At 47.5% G+C, this 22,116-nt stretch overlaps 1 protein-coding gene across 7 annotated transcripts in view; it reads left to right on the top strand.

Moving 5' to 3' along the window:
• Positions 1-339: 339 nt before the first annotated feature.
• Positions 340-22,116, top strand: part of LOC118075975 (tRNA (32-2'-O)-methyltransferase regulator THADA-like) — a 64,039-nt gene continuing 42,262 nt past the window's right edge. For 3 of the 7 annotated variants that reach the window (XM_060269407.1, XM_060269406.1, XM_060269412.1), the window contains exons 1-13: positions 340-551; positions 1,926-2,100; positions 3,503-3,592; positions 5,404-5,431; positions 6,337-6,485; positions 9,247-9,369; positions 12,575-12,746; positions 14,090-14,232; positions 15,701-15,776; positions 17,562-17,698; positions 17,827-18,024; positions 19,151-19,859; positions 21,282-21,434. In XM_060269407.1, the coding sequence (XP_060125390.1) occupies positions 427-551; positions 1,926-2,100; positions 3,503-3,592; positions 5,404-5,431; positions 6,337-6,485; positions 9,247-9,369; positions 12,575-12,746; positions 14,090-14,232; positions 15,701-15,776; positions 17,562-17,698; positions 17,827-18,024; positions 19,151-19,859; positions 21,282-21,434 (2,278 nt within the window). In that variant the 5' untranslated portion in view covers positions 340-426. The other 4 variants (XM_060269409.1, XM_060269408.1, XM_060269410.1 and 1 more) reach the window with 4 other exon arrangements.

The raw sequence follows: 22,116 nt of genomic DNA, 5'->3' as shown, positions 1-22,116 counted from the left end.
CCCTGCCCACAGTGCCACTCCATCAGTAATAAAGGAAAGGCTTAATTTGAAAATTGAGAAGGGTGTAAATTCTGCTTTGCATGCAGAAGGATCCCAGGTCCGGGCCTGGCCTCCCCAATATATTATTCTCCGCCTGAAACCCTGGGGGAGCTGCTGCTACTGCTGCTGCCAACCAGTGCAGGCAACACTGAGCTAGGCGGACCATTCGTCTGACGGCAAGGCATCCTCCTACGGTAGGAAGAGCGGCCAGGAGCAGAGCAGCCGTGCGAGCGCTAGATGGCGCTGGAGTGCCCCCGAAGTGGCTCCGCTCCGTGCTGCGCGCTCTATGGCAGAAGCCTCTTCCTCCTTGCTCCATGCTGGAGTTTTTGCGGACGTGCCTGAGGATTCCCGGGATCAGCCTTGGCTTTTCCCGGTCCTGCGAGGACCATGAGCGCAGAGCAGGAGCTGGAGAGCTGCATGAGACATTATAAGGCTCTGGGGCAGGAGGAAGGCGCCGGGAGCACCTGCCAGGTTTTGCTCTTGGTCCTGGAGAAACTCAAGCAGTTTGCAGGGTAAGTAAGGCTTGGTTGGTTGAGGATCCACGTGGCTTTTTGCAGAGTATTTGTGTGTGTGCAGTGTGTGTGCAACGTATAAGCTTTACGTATAAGCTAAACAAGCTATAGCTTAGGGCCCCACTCTCTTTGGGCACCCCAAAAAATGTAAAGGAAAAAAAAAACTAGGGTTGCCAGACTCAATAGAGGACAGGACGTCTGTGCCTTTAATTGCCCTGCTCTCTTTTGAGTCTGGAAACCTTAAAGAGAAACCAGCAGACCCTTTGCTTGGAAATTAAACAAAGGGTCTGCTGGTTTCTCTTTAAGGTTTCCAGACTCAAAAAAAGAGCAGGGCAATTAAAGGCACAGAAGTCCTGCCCTCTATTGAGTCTGGCAACCCTAAAAAAACACCTGGGTGTATATTTCCAAAATTTAAGATAAAAAACAAATAAAATAAAACCTACGTACAGCAAAAGTGTAGGTTTATGGCAAGTTTCTAAAGGAACTTTAAAGGAAATTTAAATCGGAAATTGGTTAAGTGCTATGGAAAGATGCATTCTTTAGTTGCCTGCAGTTTTCAGCAGGCATCTGAGAGCAGAAGGTGCTTGCTGAATCAATTGGCAGGGAGTTCCACAAGACTGGGTTGACAACACTGGAAGTTCAGCTTGTGGCTGCTCAATGAGCTTTCGCCAAATCGGAGAATGACCAGTAATAATGATTATATTATTATTGATTTGAACTTTTTAGTTGCTTGTTAAATGAAAAGGTCCCCAACTGACTTGCAACATATTTGAAAGCATATACTGTACACAGGTAGAATGGGACGCGGGTGGCACTGTGGGTTAAACCACAGAGCCTAGGGCTTGCCGATCAGAAGTTTTGCCTGGCTGGGATTGTATACATGAATTCTGGGACGCGGGTGGCGCGGTGGTCTGAGCCTCTTGGACTTGCCAATCAGAAAGTCGGCGGTTTGAATCCCTGTGACGGGGTGAGCTCCCGTTGCTCGGTCCCAGCTCCTGCCAACCTAGCAGTTTGAAAGCACGTCAAAGTGCAAGTAGATAAATAGGTACCGCTCTGGCGGGAAGGTAAACGGCATTTCCGTGTGCTGCTCTGGTTCGCCAGAAGTGGTTTTGTCATGCTGGCCACATGACCTGGAAGCTATATGCCGGCTCCCTCGGCCAATAATGCGAGATGAGCGCGCAACCCCAGAGTCGGTCACGACTGGACCTAATGGTCAGGGGTCCCTTTACCTTTTTACACAGGTATAAAATGTGTCATCATAAGAACACATCACACAAAACGCACTTGTGTAAAATGGATGACATTTATAAAGCTTGCAGACACAGACACACACACACACAGCTGCTAATCGTGCTGGTCTTTGATATTTTTCAGAGGTTCTGTGAAGAGATGTAGAGAAAAAAACCTGGAGGAGGCTTTTCAGCAGTTGGTGCTAGCGAGCAAAGGAGTGTGGGAACTGAGCTGTGAGGATTTTCTGCCTCTGCTCCGCTGCGTCCTCGCTTGTCAAATGGAGACGGCGGGCTCCAGCACTTTCCATCGACTTGAGAAGGTGTGCTCATGTGCAGATTGAATTCATTGGCAGCACAACGCGTGGATGAATTGCGGGACTCCCTGCCGTGAGAAGTTGCGATGGACTCCACGTTGAACAGCTTTAAAACGAACACGAGAAGAGCCGGCTGGATCAGGCCAATGGCCTATCTAGTCCAGCATCCTGTTCTCAACAGTAGCCAAGCAGATGCCTGTGGAAACATGCAAGCAGGACCTGAGCACAAGAGCCCTCTTCCGTCCCGTGGTTTCCAGCAACTGGGATTATGATTATTTTAGTCTCTTTATCTTGCCCAGAGCCTAGTAGCCACTGATAGTCCTCTCCTCCAGGAATTTGCCCAGTCCTTTTTAAAGCCATCCTTGTTGGTGTCTGTCGCTACTTCCAGTGGGAGGGAGTTCCACAGTTTAACTATACGCTGCATGAAAAAATCATTTATTTTATCTGTCCTGAAACTTCCAGCATTCAGGTGCATTGGATGTCTTGAAAGAAGGAGAAATACTTTTCTTCTGTACGCTTTCTCCATGCCGGGCATAATTTTTATAAAGTTCTATCATGTCACCTCTTACTTGCGTTTTCTCGAAACTGAAAAGTTCCCCCAAAACTGAAAAGCCCACTTAATGAAAAGGAATTGTGGTGGGGGAACCATGGAGGAAATGGCCGAGAAGGGCTAATACCCCGGTAGTCGCAGTGGCTATATATGCTGTATGCTCCAGGAATATTGGCAATAAGCCTCTGGGTACCAGATATTGATGTTCAATAGTAGGAGATCCCTGTGGTATTGATGTTCCACTTCTGGGCTTCCCATAGGCACCGGTTTGGCCACTTTGGGAAATGGGATCCTGGAATAGATCGACCAAGGGTAGCCAGTAGGGAGCTTGCCAGATGTTGGGCTCCCATCAGCCTCAGCCAGCGCCATCAAGGATGTTGGGTGTTGTAGTCTCTTGCATTGACTACCCTTGAGATAGGCTTTTGATTTGATCTATCGGTACTCTTGTGCTCTTAGGCGGTTATCATCAAATATCTAGGTCCCTTTCTTGCTTTCAACCAGCCTTGGGCAGCGGACCCAGCTGTGCCTCTTGCCCTGTTCTCTTAAAATGGCCAGTGAAGCGTCTAGGAACCTGGCAACCCTAGTTGATGGAGGGGGAGAGAGGAAGAGATAACGACCCTTGACTTCAAAGAAGCAAAAAAGTCCAAGACATTCTCTTCCCAGAGCTACAATTCCTCTTCCCAGGGAACTCTGGGAATTGTAGTTCTGTGAAGGGAACTCCGTGCACTCAGAACAACTCCGTGCACTCAGAACAAACTACAGCTCCCCTAATTCTTCTCATGGCTGTTTAAAGTGGTATTGTAGTGGGTGTGAATGTGGCCATAGTTTGCCCAGGACTGATTCCCTCTTCTGCCTTAGATTGTTGCAAAACTGTCGGAAGGGAACAACGGATCCTTGGTCACGGAGCAGCTGAATAGGTGCATGGCCAGCCTGGCTGAAGACGAGGAGGTGAGAGAAAAATTGGTTTCACCCTCTTGAAAATATCGCCTTCTTCAGGCATTGTTTACTTCATCATCATCATCATCATTTATTATTTATACCCCGCCCATCTGGCTGGGTTTCCCCAGCCACTCTGGGCAGCTTCCAACAGGAAATTAAAAACACAATAAAACATGAAACATTAAAAACTTCCCTAAACAGGGCTGCCTTCAGATGTCTTCTAAAAGTCAGATCGTTTTTTATTTCCTTGACAACTGATGGGGTGCGTTCCACAGGGCGGGTGCCACTACCAAGAAGGCCCTCTGCCTGGTTCCCTGTAGTCTCACTTCTCGCAGAGAGGGAACCGCCAGAAGGCCCTTGGTGCTGAACCTCAGTGTCCGGACTGAACGATGGGGTTGGAGACGCTACTTCAGGTATACTGGACCGAGGCCATTTAGGGCAGGCACCCCCAAACTGCGGCCCTCCAGATGTTTTGGCCTACAACTCCCATGATCTCTAACTAACAGGACCAGTGGTCGGGGAAGATGGGAATTGTAGTCCAAAACATCTGGAGGGCTGAAGTTTGGGGGTGCCTGATTTAGGGCTTTAAAGGTCAGCACCAGAATTGTGCTCGGAAATGTACTGGGAGCCAATGCAGGTCTCTCAGGACCGGTGCTATATCGTCTCGGCAGCCGCTCCCAGTCACCAGTCTAGCTGCCACATTCCGGACTAGTTGTAGTTTCCGGGTCACCTTCAAAGGTAGCCCTACGTAGAGTGCATTGCCGTGGTCCAAGCGGGAGATAACCAGAGCATGCACATACTTCACTCAATTAAGGTCACATGGAGAAAAAGCAGGTATGTGACTCTCTGGTTGCTCTGGTCAGCCAAAGGGACTTGAGCCACCACATGCCATTCAAGAAAGAATACCAACAAGGGAAGATCAGCCTGTCTCCAACTACAGGCTTCCCCAGCCTGGTGCCCTCAAGATGTTGCAAGACTGCAGCATCCATCAGGCCCAGCTAGCATGACCAGTGGTCCAGGATGATGTTCTCCCATTGGTTGTTTGGGCAGGGCCATTTTTCCCAAGCAGGATGTCTGCTTTGCATGCAGTTGGTCCAAGTTTTGATCCCTGGCATCTCCAGGTAAAGGCTGGGTTAGAATCCCGGAGAGCTGCTTCCCAACAGCATAGACAATTTCTTCTTTTTCTTCTATCACTCATAGCCAAGTAAGATTGTCTTCCATGAACACAGTCTTAACAGTGAGTCCGTAAGTGACTGTGGAGGCCAATTCTGGATCCACACGTCCTTCTACAGTGAGGACATTGGTTTCCGGGCAGGAGTTGATCATGGTGAGGGTTTGCCAAGCGTGCCTTCCTCTTAGCACGTTTCTCCCTTGCATCCTGAGTTTGAGTGTCCCCAAAGCCCATGACTCCTTTGGTAAAGGCTGTTCTCCAACTAAAGCGCTCGCAGGCCAGTGTTTCCCAGTTATCGGTGTTTATACTACATATTTTTTAGATTTGCCTTAGAGAGTCTTTAAGCCTCTTTTGTTGACCTCCAGAATTACGCTTTCCATTGTTAAGTTTGGAATAGAGTAGCTGCTTTGGAAGACGATCATCAGGCATCCACACGACATGACCAGTCCAACGAAGCTGATGTTGAAGAATCGTTGCTTCGACACTGGTGATCTTTGCTTCTTCCAAGTATGTTGGCATTAGTTTGCCTGTCTTCCCAAGTGATGTGTAAATTTTTTTAGACAATATAAAGCTAGGTGGACCAGTGTTCTGACTTGGTGTAAGGCAGCTTCCTGTGTTTTTGTGTAACATGCTTGTTTCTTTCTTTCAGGCAATGCCTCCTAGATCGCTTCAGACAGGTTAGTTTCCAAACTCCACCCACCCTGTGCTCACAGCAGTACCTTAGTTCTCAAACACCAAAAACCCGGAAGTAAGTGTTCCAGTTTTCGAACGTTTTTCGAAAGCCGAATGTCCAACGCGGCTGTCGGCTATTGTTTCTGGGGCACCTGCACCAATCAGAAGCTGCGCCTTGGTTTTCAAACATTTTGGAAGTCAAACAGACTTCCGGAACGGATTAAGTTTGGAGCTTTTGTTTTTGCTTTTTATTTTGCGTTTCTGCTTTTGAGGCTTTCTCGGTTAATTTGCTTTTGTGACTGTGTGGAACCCAGTTCAGCTACTGATTGATTGACTGCAGTACATTGTTTATTTCTTCCGTTTTATGGATCAATGGTCTCATCAAGTCATGTTAAATTGCTGTTTTAGGGGTTGTTCTTAAAAGTCTGGAAGGGAACAATCCGTTTTGCATTACTTTCTATGGGAAAGCACACCTTGATTTTGGAACGCTTTGCTTTTGGAACGGACTTCCGGAACGGATTAAGTTTGAGAACCAAAGAACCACTGTACCTGGAGACTCCTAGAGCAATCGTAACCACAGGAAGCGGCATAATTTAGGCCAATATTTCTTAGGCAGTTGTTAAGTCTATACCCCCAGCGCACTCCTTTTTGTAGACTTGCTCTGGATTAATTTCGCCGGGTTTAATTTCCACCCCATTAACTTCTGCTGGTTGAGCCCCGCCTGAACTGGGGCGAGGGACTTGCCTACGTGTATCCCCAGCTGAGCCCCAGCTCAGCTGAGAAAGCCCAAGATCTGCCAAACCCAAACTCTTTCATCCCGGCGTATCTTGGGCAGGTATGAAATTGCTTTATTTCAGGGGCGCACATTTTAAATCCAACCAAGCGATAGCAATGGTTCCTTACTCCGCAGTGTGCATGTTTGTCGAGGGGAGTGTGTCGGGACGATGCTACTGGAAAAACAACCTGGAGACACTCCTGAGATGCATCGCTGCCACGTTTGATGTGATCATGCAGGACCAGGTAGCCGGGAATGAGGAGTGGCGTTACATCACGGTGAAGGTGAGGAAAAGGGCTTCTCTCCAGCGCTTTAAGCTGTCGTCCTGTATGTCAGGGTTTCCCAACCCCAGGGTTTCTCTCGCTGTTGTTGGACTACAAATCCCATCATCCCTGACAGCTGGTCCTGCTAGTCAGGGATGATGGGAGTTGTAGTCCGACAACAGCTGGAGAACCAAGTTTGCCTTTCTCAGTGCAGAAAGTATTGATCTGATGAGTAGAGATCTTTCCTATTCTAGTTAATTCAAGAGGGTTCTGGAAGCTCCCCTGTGTGAAAGAAACAAGCAGAAGGTTTGTGATGTTTGGGTTATTCCTTCAGAGAAGCTGAGTACAGCTGGCTTAAACTGGTCCTGTTATCTCTTCTGTCAAGGTCATGCTGGCTATAAAAGTAAGGCCAAAAGGAGCTTGGGTTTCATGCTTTTCCATCTCTTTTTCCTTCTGGTACATTGTATGCTTAGTGTTGAGGTTTAGACTTATTTTAAGTTATCGTAAGCTTAAGTTAAGTCTGCTGCAACTGGATTTCTTATGGACAGGGCCAATCCTGAATGTGTTGGATTTGTGACCATTATGCTCATTTGCCTTCGGTAGCAGTAAAGCTCTACTGGATGAAATATGATTGCCTCTGGTCTATTGTTTGGGGAATCCTGCAACGTGTTTAAGTTGTTGCTCTGCTAACTTTACATTGGAATCTACTCTGGATCAGTATTGAGTAGAATTCCATGACAGGAAAACTCTGCTATATGCGCTTAACACAGGAGTTAAGGAACTCAATGGGACTTCCTTCTGAGCAGATGTGTCTAGGATTCGCCAGTTAATTGACCTCCGGTGCAATCTGGCACACATTTGCTCAAAAGGAAGCAGGAGTGAGGGCCATACGTTTACTCAAAAGGAAGTAGCCGTGGGTTCAGTGGAATATGGGGCTAGGAACGTAGGGAACTGCCTTATATCAGGCAAGATCATTGGTCCATTGGACTCAGTGTCATCTGCACCAAGACCGATGTAGCCAGCCCCGGTGCTTTCATTAAGGCGAACTAGGCCACGGCCTAGGGCACCAAAATGGAGGGGGTGCTGACCAGGCCGCCCGCCGGTGCTGCCTCAGGCCGCTATCTGGAGGCGTGCGGGGAGCATGGGCCTGGGGCCGCCTCCTCTGAACAGCTGAAAGGCGGGTGAGGCGGCCCCAGGCTCGCGCTCCCGGCAAGAAGTTCCGGAGGTGCTCGGGGAGCGGCAGAGAAGTGGCAGCGGCAGAAGGGCGGGAGGACGCAGCCCCGCCCCCAGGCTCGCGCTCCCAGCGATCCCTGCGTGCCTCCGTAGCTTCGTGCAGGGAGCGGCAGCCTAGGTCTGCCTCAACTGAACAGCTGAGAGGCGCGGCGAGGCGGCCCCAAGCTCGCGCTCTGGGCGCGAAGCTCCGGAGGCGCGCAGGGGGAGCGTGAGCCTGAGGCCACCTCGCTGCACCTCTCAGCTGTTCAGTTGAGGCGGCCTCAGCCTCCCACTCCCCACGCAAAGCTCCGCAGGCGCGCTGGGGCGTGCATGCGTCATGACGCATGCGCCCGGGGGGCGCCAGAAAGTGTTTTGCTTAGGGCGCAAAAAGCCCTAGCACCGCGCCTGGATGTAGCTGTCTATACCTTGGGCCCTCAGATACTGTGGACGACAACTTCCATAATCCCTACCTAGCTTGGCCCAATGGACAGGGTAGCCCAACAACATCTGGGGACCCCAGGCTGAAAAAAATGTCAGTCTACACTCTCTGGCAGCTCCTCTCCAGCTTTTCATACCCTCCCAGCCCAAGCTGGAGATTCTGGGGATAGAACCTAGGACCTTCTGCATGCAAAGCAGGTGCTCTGCCATTGAGCCACAGCCACGGATCAGTTAGAGAACTATAGCCTTGATCAGCAAAGGTTTAGCAATCAGCCCCTCTTCCCAGGGAACTCTGGGAATTTCCACTCTCTGCGGGGTAATAGGGGCTTTCTAACAAACTCTCAGCACCCTGAACAAACCCCAGTTGCCAGGATCCTTTGGGGGAAGCCATGGCTGTTGAAAGTGGCATGACGCTGCTTTAAATGTATAGTGCATACGAGGCCTAATTCTGCTCGCTGTGGCACCTGCTGCTAATTCAGTGTGTTGATATGATGGGAAAAGGTACCGTGGTTGGAATTCTTACAGCCCTGAGCACTCATCCAGGGCCTTGAAGCACCAGACCTCCCACCCTCCTCCATCGACGCAGTACGTCCCTTTCAGAGCATAAAGCGTTCATATGACAGACGACAGCTCTAGTTGACTCGGGCAAGCAAACCAAGTGACACATGGCAGGGGCAGAAAAACGAAAAAATTAAAACTCGGCGAATCTGATTCAAGGGCACGGAGAACTTTTTCCAGCCAAGTTCCCCTGCAAACCTGTCCTGCCACGTTGCGAAGGAAGATTGAGGTCGATCCAAGCAGGGCTTGATGTCGCTTTCAGCAGTGACAGCAAGCCCTGCTTGCCAATGAATATTTAGGAACACGCTTTCAAGGCTCCCGGTTCTGCCATGGCAGTCACTTATGACGTCATGTGTTGGGTAGGTGGTTGAGGTGTTGGTGGAGAAGCAGCCTCCCGTGCCAAATTAGGGCCCTGCTAATGAGAAACCTAGCCTGTGATCTTCTGCATCCCGTTACCTGGGTTCCAAGCCCCATTGAGCACAGCAGGGTTGACTTCAGAGTTCAGTATGGATTGGATTGAGCAGAAGCAAACGAGCCATCCTGATACGCTTTATGCTCTCTGTTCCCTCTCTAGGTGTGCCTGCAGCTTTTCAAGTGGATGCCCCTTGAGATTTTGCCCCTTGCGTGGGAAGGAACCGAGAACAGCAAAACCCTTCAAAGGATTTTGAGCTCTCTGCTGCAAAGCATTGTGGGAAAGGTGCCTGTTTATGAACCGGTCTGGCTTTTAGTCCTGTGCGGTCTCCTTTTTTAAAAAAAACCAAACCGAAATAAAACGTCGTTGTTACCTGCCTTTCACACGCAGGTCTCAGGGTGGGTTTAATACTGAATTTAAAAATTTGGTATTAAAAAAAGGGAAAACTGCAATCATGGGAACAGAGACCTGTCATGCCAACCTAGATCTTGGTTGTCGACAGGCCAGGGTAAAGAGGTACGCCCACTTATTCTCCCTTGTCAATCAAGGTGTGCTTTACACACACCCTTCAATAGAACCGTGTCACATGATTCATACAATAAAATACTTCAACAATAATCCATGTACATAAAAATAAATAAAATCAGGGAGCGTTACAAGGCAGTATAATGGAAAACATCAGTCAATACACACTACCTGCATGGTGCAGTGGTTAGAGTTTAGATTAAGATCTGGGAGACTAAGAGGTTTGCTGCTCTGGTCCAGTAAAACGCTTGCACTGCGCTGTACAGACCAGGAACAGTTCTATTTGCAGAGCATTAAGCACAGCAGCTGGATTCTTGTTGTGGTAGCAAAAGCCTTGTAGCTTTGCAGTGACTACTCACGGAAGCCCAACTTTCGAAGACAGTTTTATTGCAGAAAAATAACAGAAACACCTCCAGAGCTTTCAGACATGACTGCTTCACACCCCACAGGCAAACAAAACAAACGCTCTATATATACTGAGCATCTTAACAACTTAACGACTCAACAACTCAAATCACATGACCTTGCTAATTTGCCAGCGTCTTAGGTTTAAAGTCCTAACCCCTAAAGGGTTCAAATCCCCGCTTGGCCATGAAAAAGTTCATTGGGTGACCTTGGGGCCAGTCACAGCCTTTTTAACTTACTTCACAGGGTTGTTGTGGGGGTTAAACAAGGAGGGAGAGAATTATGTATGCCGCCTTGAGCACCTTGGAGGGAAAGGTGAGATATAAATGTAGTAAATGCATACTTATGTCCGTTAATGGCATTGGGTCTACTCTGAGTGGGATTTAGTTGGCTACAACCCCTTTACCTCTGCATCAAGTAAGTGCAGGATTAGGGAGCATTTAAAAATCCCCTCCCTCAAGTCTGCAATTCTAAAAGTTGTTTGGCTATATCTGTAAAAGAAGGAGTAGACAAGAAATTCTCGTTTTATATACAGTGGTACCTCGGTTTTCGAACGTAATCCATGCAGAGGAAGCTGTTCGACTTCCGAGGCGCATTTGAAAACGGAAGCATTTACTTCCGGATTTTCGGCGTTTGAAAACCAAAACTTCTGTGACGGTCGAACCGAGGTACCACTGTATCTAATTTTTATTAAACTTTATGTTTTACAATTTAGAATATTCATTTAAACAACCTTAAAATATCAGTGACTTCCCTTCTTCTCTTTCCATGGTTCATTTTGCATAACATAAATCCCTGCATATTTTACATAAACTAAACCATTTAGTATTCCATTATTGCATCCGTCAAAACTTATTTACACTGTTGAATTTATCTTACTGCTGCCAACGTTTTCAATGGTTATTCTGTGAACCACCCAGAGACCCCTGGGTATAGGGCGGTATATAAATTCAATAAATAAATAAACTAAAATCCTCCCATACATTCAATAAACATTTTCCAATCTTCTTTAAGCGTATGTTCTTCTTGTTCTCTTATTCTGTATGTTAGGTCCGCAAGCTTCGCATATTCCACCAGTTTAAGTTGCCATTCTTCTTTAGTTGGGACCTCGCTCGCTTTCCATTTTGGGGCTAACAAAGCACGGGCCGCAGTGGTGCCATACATAAATAACCTTTGTTGACACCTGGGAATTTCTGTCTGAATTATCCCCAACAAAAAGGACTCTGTTTGTTTGTTTTTTGGAAAAGTGCTTTTAAACATTTTTTTCAATTCATTATAAATTATTTCCCAATACTCATTATAAATTATTTCCCAATACTCCTTTACCCTTTTACAGGTCCACCACATATGAAAGAACATACAGTGGCACCTCTACTTACGAATAACTCTACTTACGAATGTTTCTACTTACGAACGGAGCTCTGTCCGCCATCTTGGATCCGGTTTAGATAACAAATTTTTAGATAGGGTTGCTTCTACTTACGAATTTTTTCTCCCAATGCATTCCTATGGGATTCGACTTACCATTTTTTTTGACTTACAAATGTGCGTTCGGAACGCATTAAATTCGTAAGTAGAGGTACCACTGTACTCTCAACTGCATTGCATCTCCAGCACTAATCTGATTCAGTCTTATACATCTTAGCAAGCCTACTCGGAGTTAAATACCATCTGCAAATCATTTTCAAGTAGTTCAGTTCTCCTTCAAGGAGTAACATGCTGTACTTCAGATCGCTCATCCAAAGTTTTCCCCCCCAGAGACTAAAAACTATATTATGTCCTATATCTATTGCCCAGTGGCTTTGACAAGCTCGTCTTTCGTTTCCCTTTTTAAAAATAAAAAAAAAAAACTTTATTGAAATTCAAATTAAAATAAACACACACATAAACACATACACACACTTGAAATAATAATAATAACAACATACAAAATCATATATAATAAAAAAGAATCAAATAATAACCATACTGACAATAAGGATATAAAGTTAAATTCATACATTCAACTTAAATCCAACTTAAATTGTGATACCCGTAACCCTAAAAGAATTACGAGTAAAAACAGAACAAAAGAAAAAGAGAAAAAGAAAAGAAAAAAAATGAAAAAGAAAATACAGACAAAAATCCTTTAGTCATTCAAACCCAAAATTATTATAAACATGGTACTCTAAGTACTCTCCACCTCTAATCCCCTTTAATTGTTTCCCTTTATCTCCTCCCCTCCTATTTGACTTCCACTCATCTCTCTCTCAGGTTCATCAAGTGCTATATTACAATACTGCTTCCCCATATTTCAATGAATATATATCCTAAAATATCCTATATATAGAAATTCATCATTCATCAACTTTCTCGACATAAAATAAATCAAAGCTGTTCAGTACGAGATCTAAAAATAAACCCAGGATAAAAATCCTGCATCTTTCGTTTCCCAGTCTAATAACAGATTGCACATTTTAGATAAAAAAAGGTTTTTCTTTATTTTGTATAAGATCTTTTTCAAATTGTGAGCTTTGGTCCGAGAAACCATTCTTGTTCACGGGGTTTACCTTCTCCATAGGAAACCTGCAAGGACACTCGGCTGCTGGCTGCTACTGCTGTGAGCATGTTGGTCAACACAGCGCCAGAGCCCCAGAGAGGAGCCATGGCTGTCCTGGGTCTCTATCAACTTCTGGACCTCGGTGGTTGCTCTGTTGCGCAGAGACAAGATGCTAAAGCAGCCGGCCATCAAGGTGCGTTCAGATGTCGCTTTCCTTGCTGCACAAATTGCTCTGCGTTTCGGCTTGTGCTCCTGCTAGCTGGTCTCAATCTGTTTGACTGCAAATGAATCTCCCAAGTGTCTTCTGTAAATCAAATGTGTTTAGCGCTTGTTTCTGTATTTGCTTCCAGAAAAAAAAGAAATGTTAATGTTTGCAATGAATGCAGAAAGGAGCAGTAAATGTGCGTCATATTCCACTAAGTGTCAGGGTCCAGGCAGAGGAGGAGGAATGGTGGAGACCGCCTCCCCATCCTGACCATTCCAGGGAGGGGGAAGAGGAAGACAGTATAGGTGGACAACAGGGGTGTAAGGAAGGTCACAGCTCAGGCAGATGAGGGGAAAAGCTGGGAAATCATGGGAGAGTTGGAACAACACCCGGCTGACACGTCGTCACTAGAAAGCATTCTAGACCCACCATCTCTCAGAACCCGGTGAGCCTTAAAAGTAGGAGAGCAAAGAGCTCAAAGACAGGGCACATAGCAGCACCCGTAGAGGAGATGAATGAGGAAGTGGGAAAGACGGGGGTAGAGACTCGGGACAACGCTATTATCCAAGAGGCTGGGTTCTCTAGCCTCTCTCTGTAATATTGAAATAAAAAAGGATGGTAAGAAACCATACTTTTCCTGGGCAACCAGCCGGGAGCTGCTGACAGCCTCCTGATGCTCTGTTTCCGGAAGTGGCTTTCACATCGGTTAGTTAGGGGGATGTCAGGGGAACAGAACAGCCTGCCTTGTGAATATAGCCTTGGTCAAATCACCTTGTTAATGGCGCAGGAACCCAGCACAGATAATGCTGGGGAGAGAGACTTTGTGCTGGACACCAGGCAATGGCTTTTCCCACCTTTCTTGCCCCAGCCCGAAGAGCCTTTCCCAGACCATGACTCTAGAAACAGCAGAAGCAGCTGGGAAGAGAGGAGTTCAGGGATATTTTTTTTTTAAATAATCTTATATTATTTTGCTTCTCAGCTTGTATTGTGTTATTTCATGCGCTGCGACGTGCGTTTCTCTTTAATTTGCTGATATTTGATTTTATTGTATACTGTTACATTCTACCGTAGTGGATTATTGAATATTACTTTATTTGATATGTCATTTATTTTAAAGTTATGCGTTTTATTACGACGTTTTTGTCGTGGGTCAGATCGTTCTGAGTCGCGTGACCTTTTTCGGTTCCTTCAGCTTGTAGAACGCCTTGTGTATACAGAAAGGCGGCGTGCAAATTAAAAGTTAAACGAGATGGAAATGCCGTTCTGTGGATCTGAGCCGACGTGAGGACACATTCCTTTGACTGACTGGAGAAATTTCTTTCCGTGACCAGGAGAATGCTGGTTTGGCACGCTCCGTGTTCCCCGAACTCCTTGGAGCCCAGACGGACTGGAAAGGGTGGTACTCACCCGGGGCTTGTTAGCCTGTTGCAAGAAGGAGGTCCTGAGCTGCCGGCTGGATGATACCACGCAAGAGGTAGGCTTGAGGAAAGAACTTCTGCTCTTCCATAAACCCAGAGGCAAAATTTGGTAAGTGTCAGGCGCTCAGGGCAAGGGTGGTCCGTCTTGGGAGAGTTAAGGCCAGCAACCTCTGCAGTGGCAAGGAAGAGTCTAGGGCAGGGAGGCCAGCGTTATATACCATATACATTGGCTGGGTATATCATGGATTCTAATGGTGTATAATGAAAAAAAGTCATGTTGCTTATTTAAATCCTGCAGATATTAATAGCAGCGTTACTGTGTCTACTCCATGCAAGACAATGGGGCTAGTTTTAACCAGCCCCAAACACCATAGAGTGATTCTGTTGTATCTTAACTATGCTATCATTTTGTTGTATCTTTTTGATAATAATTTTTATTAATTTTTCAATTACAGTCCAATAATAGCCTCATTATAACAATACCAAATTATATTAGAATTACTAATACCAATCATTCAAATACCGAATTGTATAATTTTGGCGCCCCCCCACCCCACATGCTAGAATTGGTGGTTTGATGGTTTTCTTTTATTTCTGCGTTCCAAAATCTTATTAACTTCATTTACATTCTGTGTAAAAATAACGATCCCTTATACAACAACTGCAATATTAACAACTTCTATTTGTGTTGACACATTAAATGATTTCTAAAACTACAAGTGAGGCACTCAAACTATATCCTTGCTCTACCTGTGTGTGGCAGTTATCCTGTCCATGGTGTTTCTTCCTGTCCTTGTAAAATATTATGTCTATCTTTTACTTCTCCTTCATGCCTTGGGTAGAGCTGATATCCAATTGTTATTTCAGATCCCTCCACCCTGTGCTTCACTGTTTTGCCACTTTAACAACAGCTGCAAAAATCATTCTGTCCATAAAGAACCTGTTTTCACCATTTTCCCTCTCAGCTTGGGAAGAAGAGGGCTCTTTCACTGCCTCTTAGCCTAGCCCAGTGTTTCCCAACCTTGTGCCTCCAGATGTTTTTGGACTACAACTCCCATCATCCCTAGCTAGCAAGACCAGTGGTCAGGAATGATGGGAATTGTAGTCTGAAAACATCTGGAGGCACAAGGTTGGGAAACACTGGCCTAGCCTACCTCTCAGGGTTGTTGCCAGGATGAAATAAAGGGAGGGAGAACTGTGTGGATGCCACTTTGCAGGAACGGTGTGGGGTGTAAATGTAATAATAATTAAGATAAATAAAAAAAAGACCATCTTGTTCTTAAAATGCCCTGTGTTTTTTCTCATTTCGAGGCTTTTTTCTGCCTCCTTCCCTGAGAGAGATGCATGGTTTTTCTTGGCATTTTGTAATACTGGTCCTGAAAAAATATACTGTGGTTGCTTCCTCCCGCCCTACACACCATTTCCCCCCTATAGAATCATAGGAGTGTAGAGTTGGGAAGGGGCCCATCTCATCCAACCGCCTGCAATGCAGCTAAATCACAGCCCTAATACCCTCTTCCGCAGGCTTGTCTGTTGCTGGATGTCCTGTTCCCAGCTCTTTTGGTCCTAATGGAAGAGCCAGATTACTACTGCTTCCAAGGTAGGTGGTTTGCCCTGAAGTCATCTATCCAATTCAGGTGGTCGCAGCCAAAGGAGTCCTCAACCAGGAAAGAACCATCTGAGTCTAATAATAATAATAATAAAAAACTTTATTATTTATACCCCGCCCATCTGGCTGGATTTCCCCAGCCACTCTGGGTGGCTCCCAACACAGTATTAAAAACACGCTAAAACATCAAACATTAAAAGCTGGGATTCTGGTGAACACAGAGTTAAAACACTCTGGAGGTGTTCTGATTCTCTGGGTGTCTGCCCACAAGTGATCTGTGCAGTTTCCTTTGTTTCAGAGTTCAGTTTCGGTTTTGAGTCTGAGAGTCCCGAGTATGAGTTTCTGTAGGAGAGAGTGCTAGAGATAAGAGCTGCAAACATGCAGCTAGCTTGTGTTGGTTTTGCTGTTTCTTTTATGCTTCTGTAATAAAGGTGAGTTAGACTAGAAGCAACGGAGTTGAGTTTGTTTTATTGAAGACACAGACTGCCATCGTTCCAGCTGCGCTGAAACTCTGCTGGGTCCGAACAAGAAGAAGCTTTGCAGAGCGAGCTGGGGAGCCTGCTGGGCAGCCATTGAAGATTGGCTGCAGGGGTCTAAGGATTTATGGCCCACTTTAAGGGACCCAGGTGGCACTGTGGTTAAACCACTGAGCCTAGGGCTTGCTGATCAGAAGGTCGGCGGTTCGAATCCCTGTGACGGGGTGAGCTCCCGTTGCTTGGTCCCAGCTCCTGCCAACCTAGCAGTTCGAAAGCACATCAAAATGCAAGTAGATAAATAGGAACCGCTACAGCGGGAAGGTAAACTGTGTTTCTGTGCGCTGCTCTGGTTTGCCAGAAGCTGCTTTGTCATGCTGGCCACATGACCTGGAAGCTGTACGCCGGCTCCCTCGGCCAATAAAGCGAGATGAGCACCGCAACCCCAGAGTCGGTCACGACTGGACCTAATGGTCAGGGGTCCCTTTACCTTTTTACATCCTCTAGGAAGAGCGGTTGAGCGTTAAACCAGCTCTGTCAGAGGAACAGGGGGTCTCCTAACAACTCTCAGCACCCTCAGTAAACTACAGTTCCCAGGATTCTTTGGGGAAAGGCATGACTGGTTAAAGTGGCATGATGCGGCTTTCAAAGCATAGTGAAGATGGGGCCTAAATTGCAAACAAAATTTCAAAGTGTAATATGCATATGAGCCCAGCAGAGGGCGATAATATGCAAGCTGACAAAGTAGCTTCCTTTCCTGTATGGTTGGTCTGTCTAGACCCACATTTCCTGCACTGACTGGCAGCAGCTTCCTAGTTCCTGCACAGCCCTACCGGCGTTTCCATGTGCTGCAACACTACAATTTATCACAACCTTCCCTAAACACGGCTGCCTTCAGATGTCTTCTAAAAGTCAGAGAGTTGTTAATTTCCATGACATCTGATGGGAGGGCGTTCCACAGGGCGGGCACCACTACCGAGAAGGCCCTCTGCCTGGTTCCCTGTAACTTCACTTCTTGCAGGGAGGGAGCTGCCAGAAGGTCCTCAGAACTGGACCTCAATGTCCGGGCTGAACAGTGGGGTGGGAGACGCTCCTTCAGGTCTACTGGGCTGAGGCCATTGGAGAACCTGTGACCCGCCAGAGTTTTCTGAACTCCCATCCCCCACTGGCTAGGCCCACTGTGTCTGATGGGAGCTGGAGTCGCAGCAACATCCAGAGCGCCACTCCTGCTTTTAAAGCATTGTGAATGCAGAACGAGGGATTGGTAGTCATTGGTGTGATTAGCCTGGGCCTCTGTTTGCAGTGTTTTCTCTGTGGCTTCGACGTGTCCGAGAAAGTCTGGAGGAGATCTGGGAAGGGCAGAGGAGCCGGGTGCTGGCAGACCAGTCTAGACTTCTCGAGAGACTGACCCAGTTCCTCTGGAACAATGCAGAGAGCCCGGTAATGGTACCTTTTTCATTTAACCTGGACTAGATGACCCTCGCGGTGCCTTCCAACCCTGTGATTCTATGATTTGTACATATGTAATAATGTTACTTTCCCACCCCTCCTCTGCCCACACTGTTCAGGTGGAAGGGGTGTCTGATTTCATCCACAGCTCCTTCCAGCTCCTCCTAGAGATCTACAGCTTAGAGTGTGATCGCTTTGTGGACCCGGAGAGACCCCTCTATGGGCAGTTCCTCCAGAGAGTCATCCTTATGCCCTGGCAGGCCAGAGCCCGGTATTTTCCTCTCATTTCGGTTCTGCCCTACCTGGGTCCTGAAAAGGTAAGGGGGACGGGACGGGACATTGGTGTGTGAGTGTGGAGCTCAGCCCATAATACTCTGAAAACAAAAGGGTCAGGTAGCAAGAGATGGAAATTGCCCTCTTTGTTAATTTCGTAAAAACAAAACCCATCAAAACCTTTCTTTTCCCCCCTTTTTTTCATATGTGCCAAAATACGAGACTATTTCACCTGTGTGTTTCTATGCACCAGTGCTGTAACAGATTGTATGGTCATACCTTGGTTTTCAAACACCTTGGGAGTCGAACGTTTCGGCTCCCGAACGATCAAAAACCAGAAGTGATTGTTCCGGTTTTCGAATGACTTCCACGGCTTCCGATTGGCTGCAGGGGCTTCCTGCAGCCAATTGGAAGCTGAGCCTTGGTTTCCAAACGTTTTGGAAGCTAAACGGACTTCCGGAACAGATTCCATTTGACTTCTGAGGTACCACTGTATTGTTGCAACCATGTTTGCCAAACATGGGTCCTCCAGCTGTTTTTCGACCACAATTCCCATCATCCCTAGCTGGCAGGACTCGTGGTCAGGAACGATGAGAATTGTAGTTTAGAAACGGCTGGAGACCCAAGTTTGGGAAACATTTGAGTTAAATCAATAACCACTTTCAGTGTTTACAGGTCCCATTGACTTTAGCAGTGGGGCGTAGCTCAGTGGTAGAACCATAGCTGCCAAGTTTTCCCTTTTCTCACGAGGAAGCCTATTCATCATAAGGGAATTTCCCTTTAAAAAAGGGATAACTTGGCAGCTATGGTAGAACACCTGCTTTGAATGCAGAAGGTCCCAGCTTCAATCCTCAGCATCTCCAGGTAGACTTGGGAGAGATTCCTTGCCTGAAACCCTGGAGAGCTGCTGCTGCTGGTCAGAGTAGACAATATTAAGCCAGATGGACCGAGGATCTGACGGTATAAAGCAGCTTCTCCTGTTTCTCCTTAATCCAGCCCTTTCTTGTGAATCACGAGGACTAGAATCTTACTCTCTCTTTTGCCAGCACTAAGCAAGGGCCTGGCTCAGTACAAGGCAGCTTCCTGCGTTTCGTGCAGTTGGGTGACCTTCTCTTGTGTTTGTGTAAAGACCCCTGACATCTCCTGCATTTTCCCTTCCGCTCTGCTCAGGTTCTGGATGCTTACAAAGATCTCCCGCAGCATCTCTTGAACTGCCTGTCGACCAACCACTTGTGCCCTGTCGCCTCCGATTTGTACAAAACCATCCTCCGCCTGCAGCGCAGAGTTTGGGCCGGGAGGCGGGAGCAGGTCCCAGAGGAAGAGCTGGCTCGGGAGTGGGGCCGCTGCTGGCTTGGGGTTCTCTCCAGGGCCTTGACCTCTCCCTCCCCTTCGCTCCAGAGCAACGCCTCCAACTACCTCCTGGGCTGGACCTTGCAAATTTTCCCCGCCTCTTACTCTTTGTTGGACGAGAGTTTTAGGAGCAGGGAGCCCTCTCAGCTGCGGGCCTGGGTCGCCTTGCTGAACGCCCAGAGGACGATCTCAGGGGCCTTCCCCTCCAACGCAGAGACCCTCGAAAGGCTCCCCTCCTGCCTCTTCTCCAAGGAGGAGAACGTCCGCATGGCGGCGCTGAGTCTCCTCTGCTCTGCCCCCAGGACCAACCAGGCCTTGTCCGAGACGGAGGCCCAGCTCCTGAAAGAAGCTTTGCCGCTGAGCTTGAACTGCGATTCCTCGTCCTTCCGGCAGCACCTCCAAACCATGGTTAAGAAGGCCCTGGTCAGGCTGAGGGACAGCTCTCTTGCCCTGCTACGGAAGCAGGAATCGGACAAGAAGGAACGCTGCGGCGGGAAGGATCCGGAAACGGCTTTGGGGCAAGCCGTGGGTGAGTTGACCCATTCCTCCACACACCTATTGTAAGAACTGGGTGCCAGACCGAATGGGCCCCCTGCTCTTCTCAAGTTTTTAAATACAGGCAACTCCCAATTTGCGTGCGATTGGTGCCGTGAAATCAGTAAATAATTCAGTTCCATCCCAGAAGTGGCGGGATAAAGCTGAAAAGTCCCTGTGGTTTGTGAGGAGACCCTCCCTGGAGCCCAAAGAGTCCAGAAATAAAGGCTTAAAGGGCTTAAAAAAACAAACTAACACCGTATGGGCTCCAAAATGGCATATGGGAGCTCTTGCTGCTGCTGCTGCTGCTGCGCTACCCCGCTCCACAGCTGTTGGGCAGGAGGCTGAATTGCAACTGGCTCGAATGTGCTGTTCCCTGCTCTTTCTGGCAATCTGGAGGCAAAGGTACTATAGAAAAGAAAAAGAGAATGGAGGGTGTTATAAAGGTGGTCTTTGGCTAAGGGGCCGGGCAATTTCTAAAGTTTTATAAAGTTCTTGAACGCCTTTGTTCTGAATCCTCACCTCCTTGCGAAGTGGGGGAGAACTCTGTTGAAACAGGAAAATGAAGATCTTCCTTTGCTTGCCTTCTACTGGCTCCAGCTTCCATCCATTCTTCTCTGACCAATTATGGACTTAGGGGACTCAAGAGTCTCTTGGGGAGTTGGGCTGCAAAAGCAAAGCCCAATTTTTTCTACAACAAGAGCAGGTAAAAAGCGGGCGTTTAGAGGGTGCTCCTCACTTGAAGCTCATTTCGCTCCTGCGTGTGGCGGGCTGGAATGTAACCCCCACGTAAGTGAGGAGTTGCCTGTAAAATAATTGCCACCCTCTTTTCTTAGGCTGCCCTCTGCCCGAGAAGGGACACCAGTGTTTGTGATGTGGTGCTTTTCTCCTTTGCTTCCTTCTCCTGATGCCTTCCGAGCACTCCTGTGTCCCTGCCTGTTGGGCTGGACAGAGGAGGAGGAATGGTGGAAACCACCTCCCCATCCTGACCCTTCCGGGGAGGAGGAAAAGGAAGACAGTATAGCTTTACAACAGGGGTTTGAGGGAGGTCGCAGCTCAGAGGCAGATGAGGGGAAAGGTTGGGAAATAATGGGAGAGCCGGAACAACACCCGGCTGACACGTCAATAGAAAGCATTCCAGACCCACCATCTCCCAGAATCAGGTGAGCCTTAAAAGTAGGAGAGCAAAGAGCTCAAAGACAAAGGACACAAGGAAGTGGGAGAGGCAGGGGTGGCGATTCACTCGGGACAATGCCATTATCCAAGAGGTTGGGTTCTATAGCCTCTCTCTGTAAAGACTGAAATAAAAAAGGACAGTAAGAAACTTTTCCTTGTCTTTATACTTTACCTGCAACCAGCCGGGAGCTGCTGACAGCATCCTGACACCGCCTCATTAAAAATCTATCTCCCGTCCTAGATTTCGTCGAGTGGCTGCTGCAGCTTTGCATCTCCTCCCTGACGTCGGGCTCCAACTTCCAGAGGAGGAAAACCGCCCTTCTTCTCCTGGCGGCCATCATGGAGACCTGCACGGACACCTGGAGCCCAGAGAGAAAGAAGGGGCAGCCTCCTCGTATGTTGATGGGGAGCCTATGGGCTTGTGGACGTTTCTTGGGCTCCAGTTCCCATCAGACCCAACCAGAAGGGCCAAATAGTCAGGGGTGATGTGAGCTGGAGTCCAACAACAGGTTAGAGGACCTCAGGTTCTCCCTCTCTATTTTATGCTCTCCTACCTGCCCAGCCCTGTCCAGGCATTCCATGGGGCAGGGAAACAATGCCTGGCAGAAGTTTCAGGACCACGGAGAGCTCCAAGCGAGCCGGAAACCAAACAGAGCCATTTCGAGCATTTGCTCCCACTCCTCTGTCCCCTTTCTGGAGAACTTGAGTTTCTTAAAGCTTTCTCTAGCCTGGTTATCTAATTTAATTTCATAAAAATTATTCCGTGCAGATAAAGAAAAAAGTACTTACTCATGCAGTACAGTTAAAACTGTGGCATCCACTCCCAAAAGAGGCGGTGATGGCTGCAAAGCTGAAAAAAAAGAATTGGGCAAATTCCTGGGATAGCTCAGTCGGTAGAACACGAGACTCCAAATCTCAGGATTGTGGGTTGGAGCCTCACGTTCAGCAAAAGATTTCTGTGTTGCAGGGGGATGGACTAGATGTCCCTTGTGGTCCCTTTCCAACTCTACAGTTCTATTATTCTATGATAATTCGTGGAGGGGAAAGCTATCCGTGATCATGATGGCTGTGCTTTA

Source organism: Zootoca vivipara, chromosome 17 (genome assembly GCF_963506605.1).
Source record: "Zootoca vivipara chromosome 17, rZooViv1.1, whole genome shotgun sequence".
NCBI lineage: Eukaryota > Metazoa > Chordata > Lepidosauria > Squamata > Lacertidae > Zootoca > Zootoca vivipara.
This window is presented reverse-complemented; position numbering and strand designations above follow the sequence as displayed.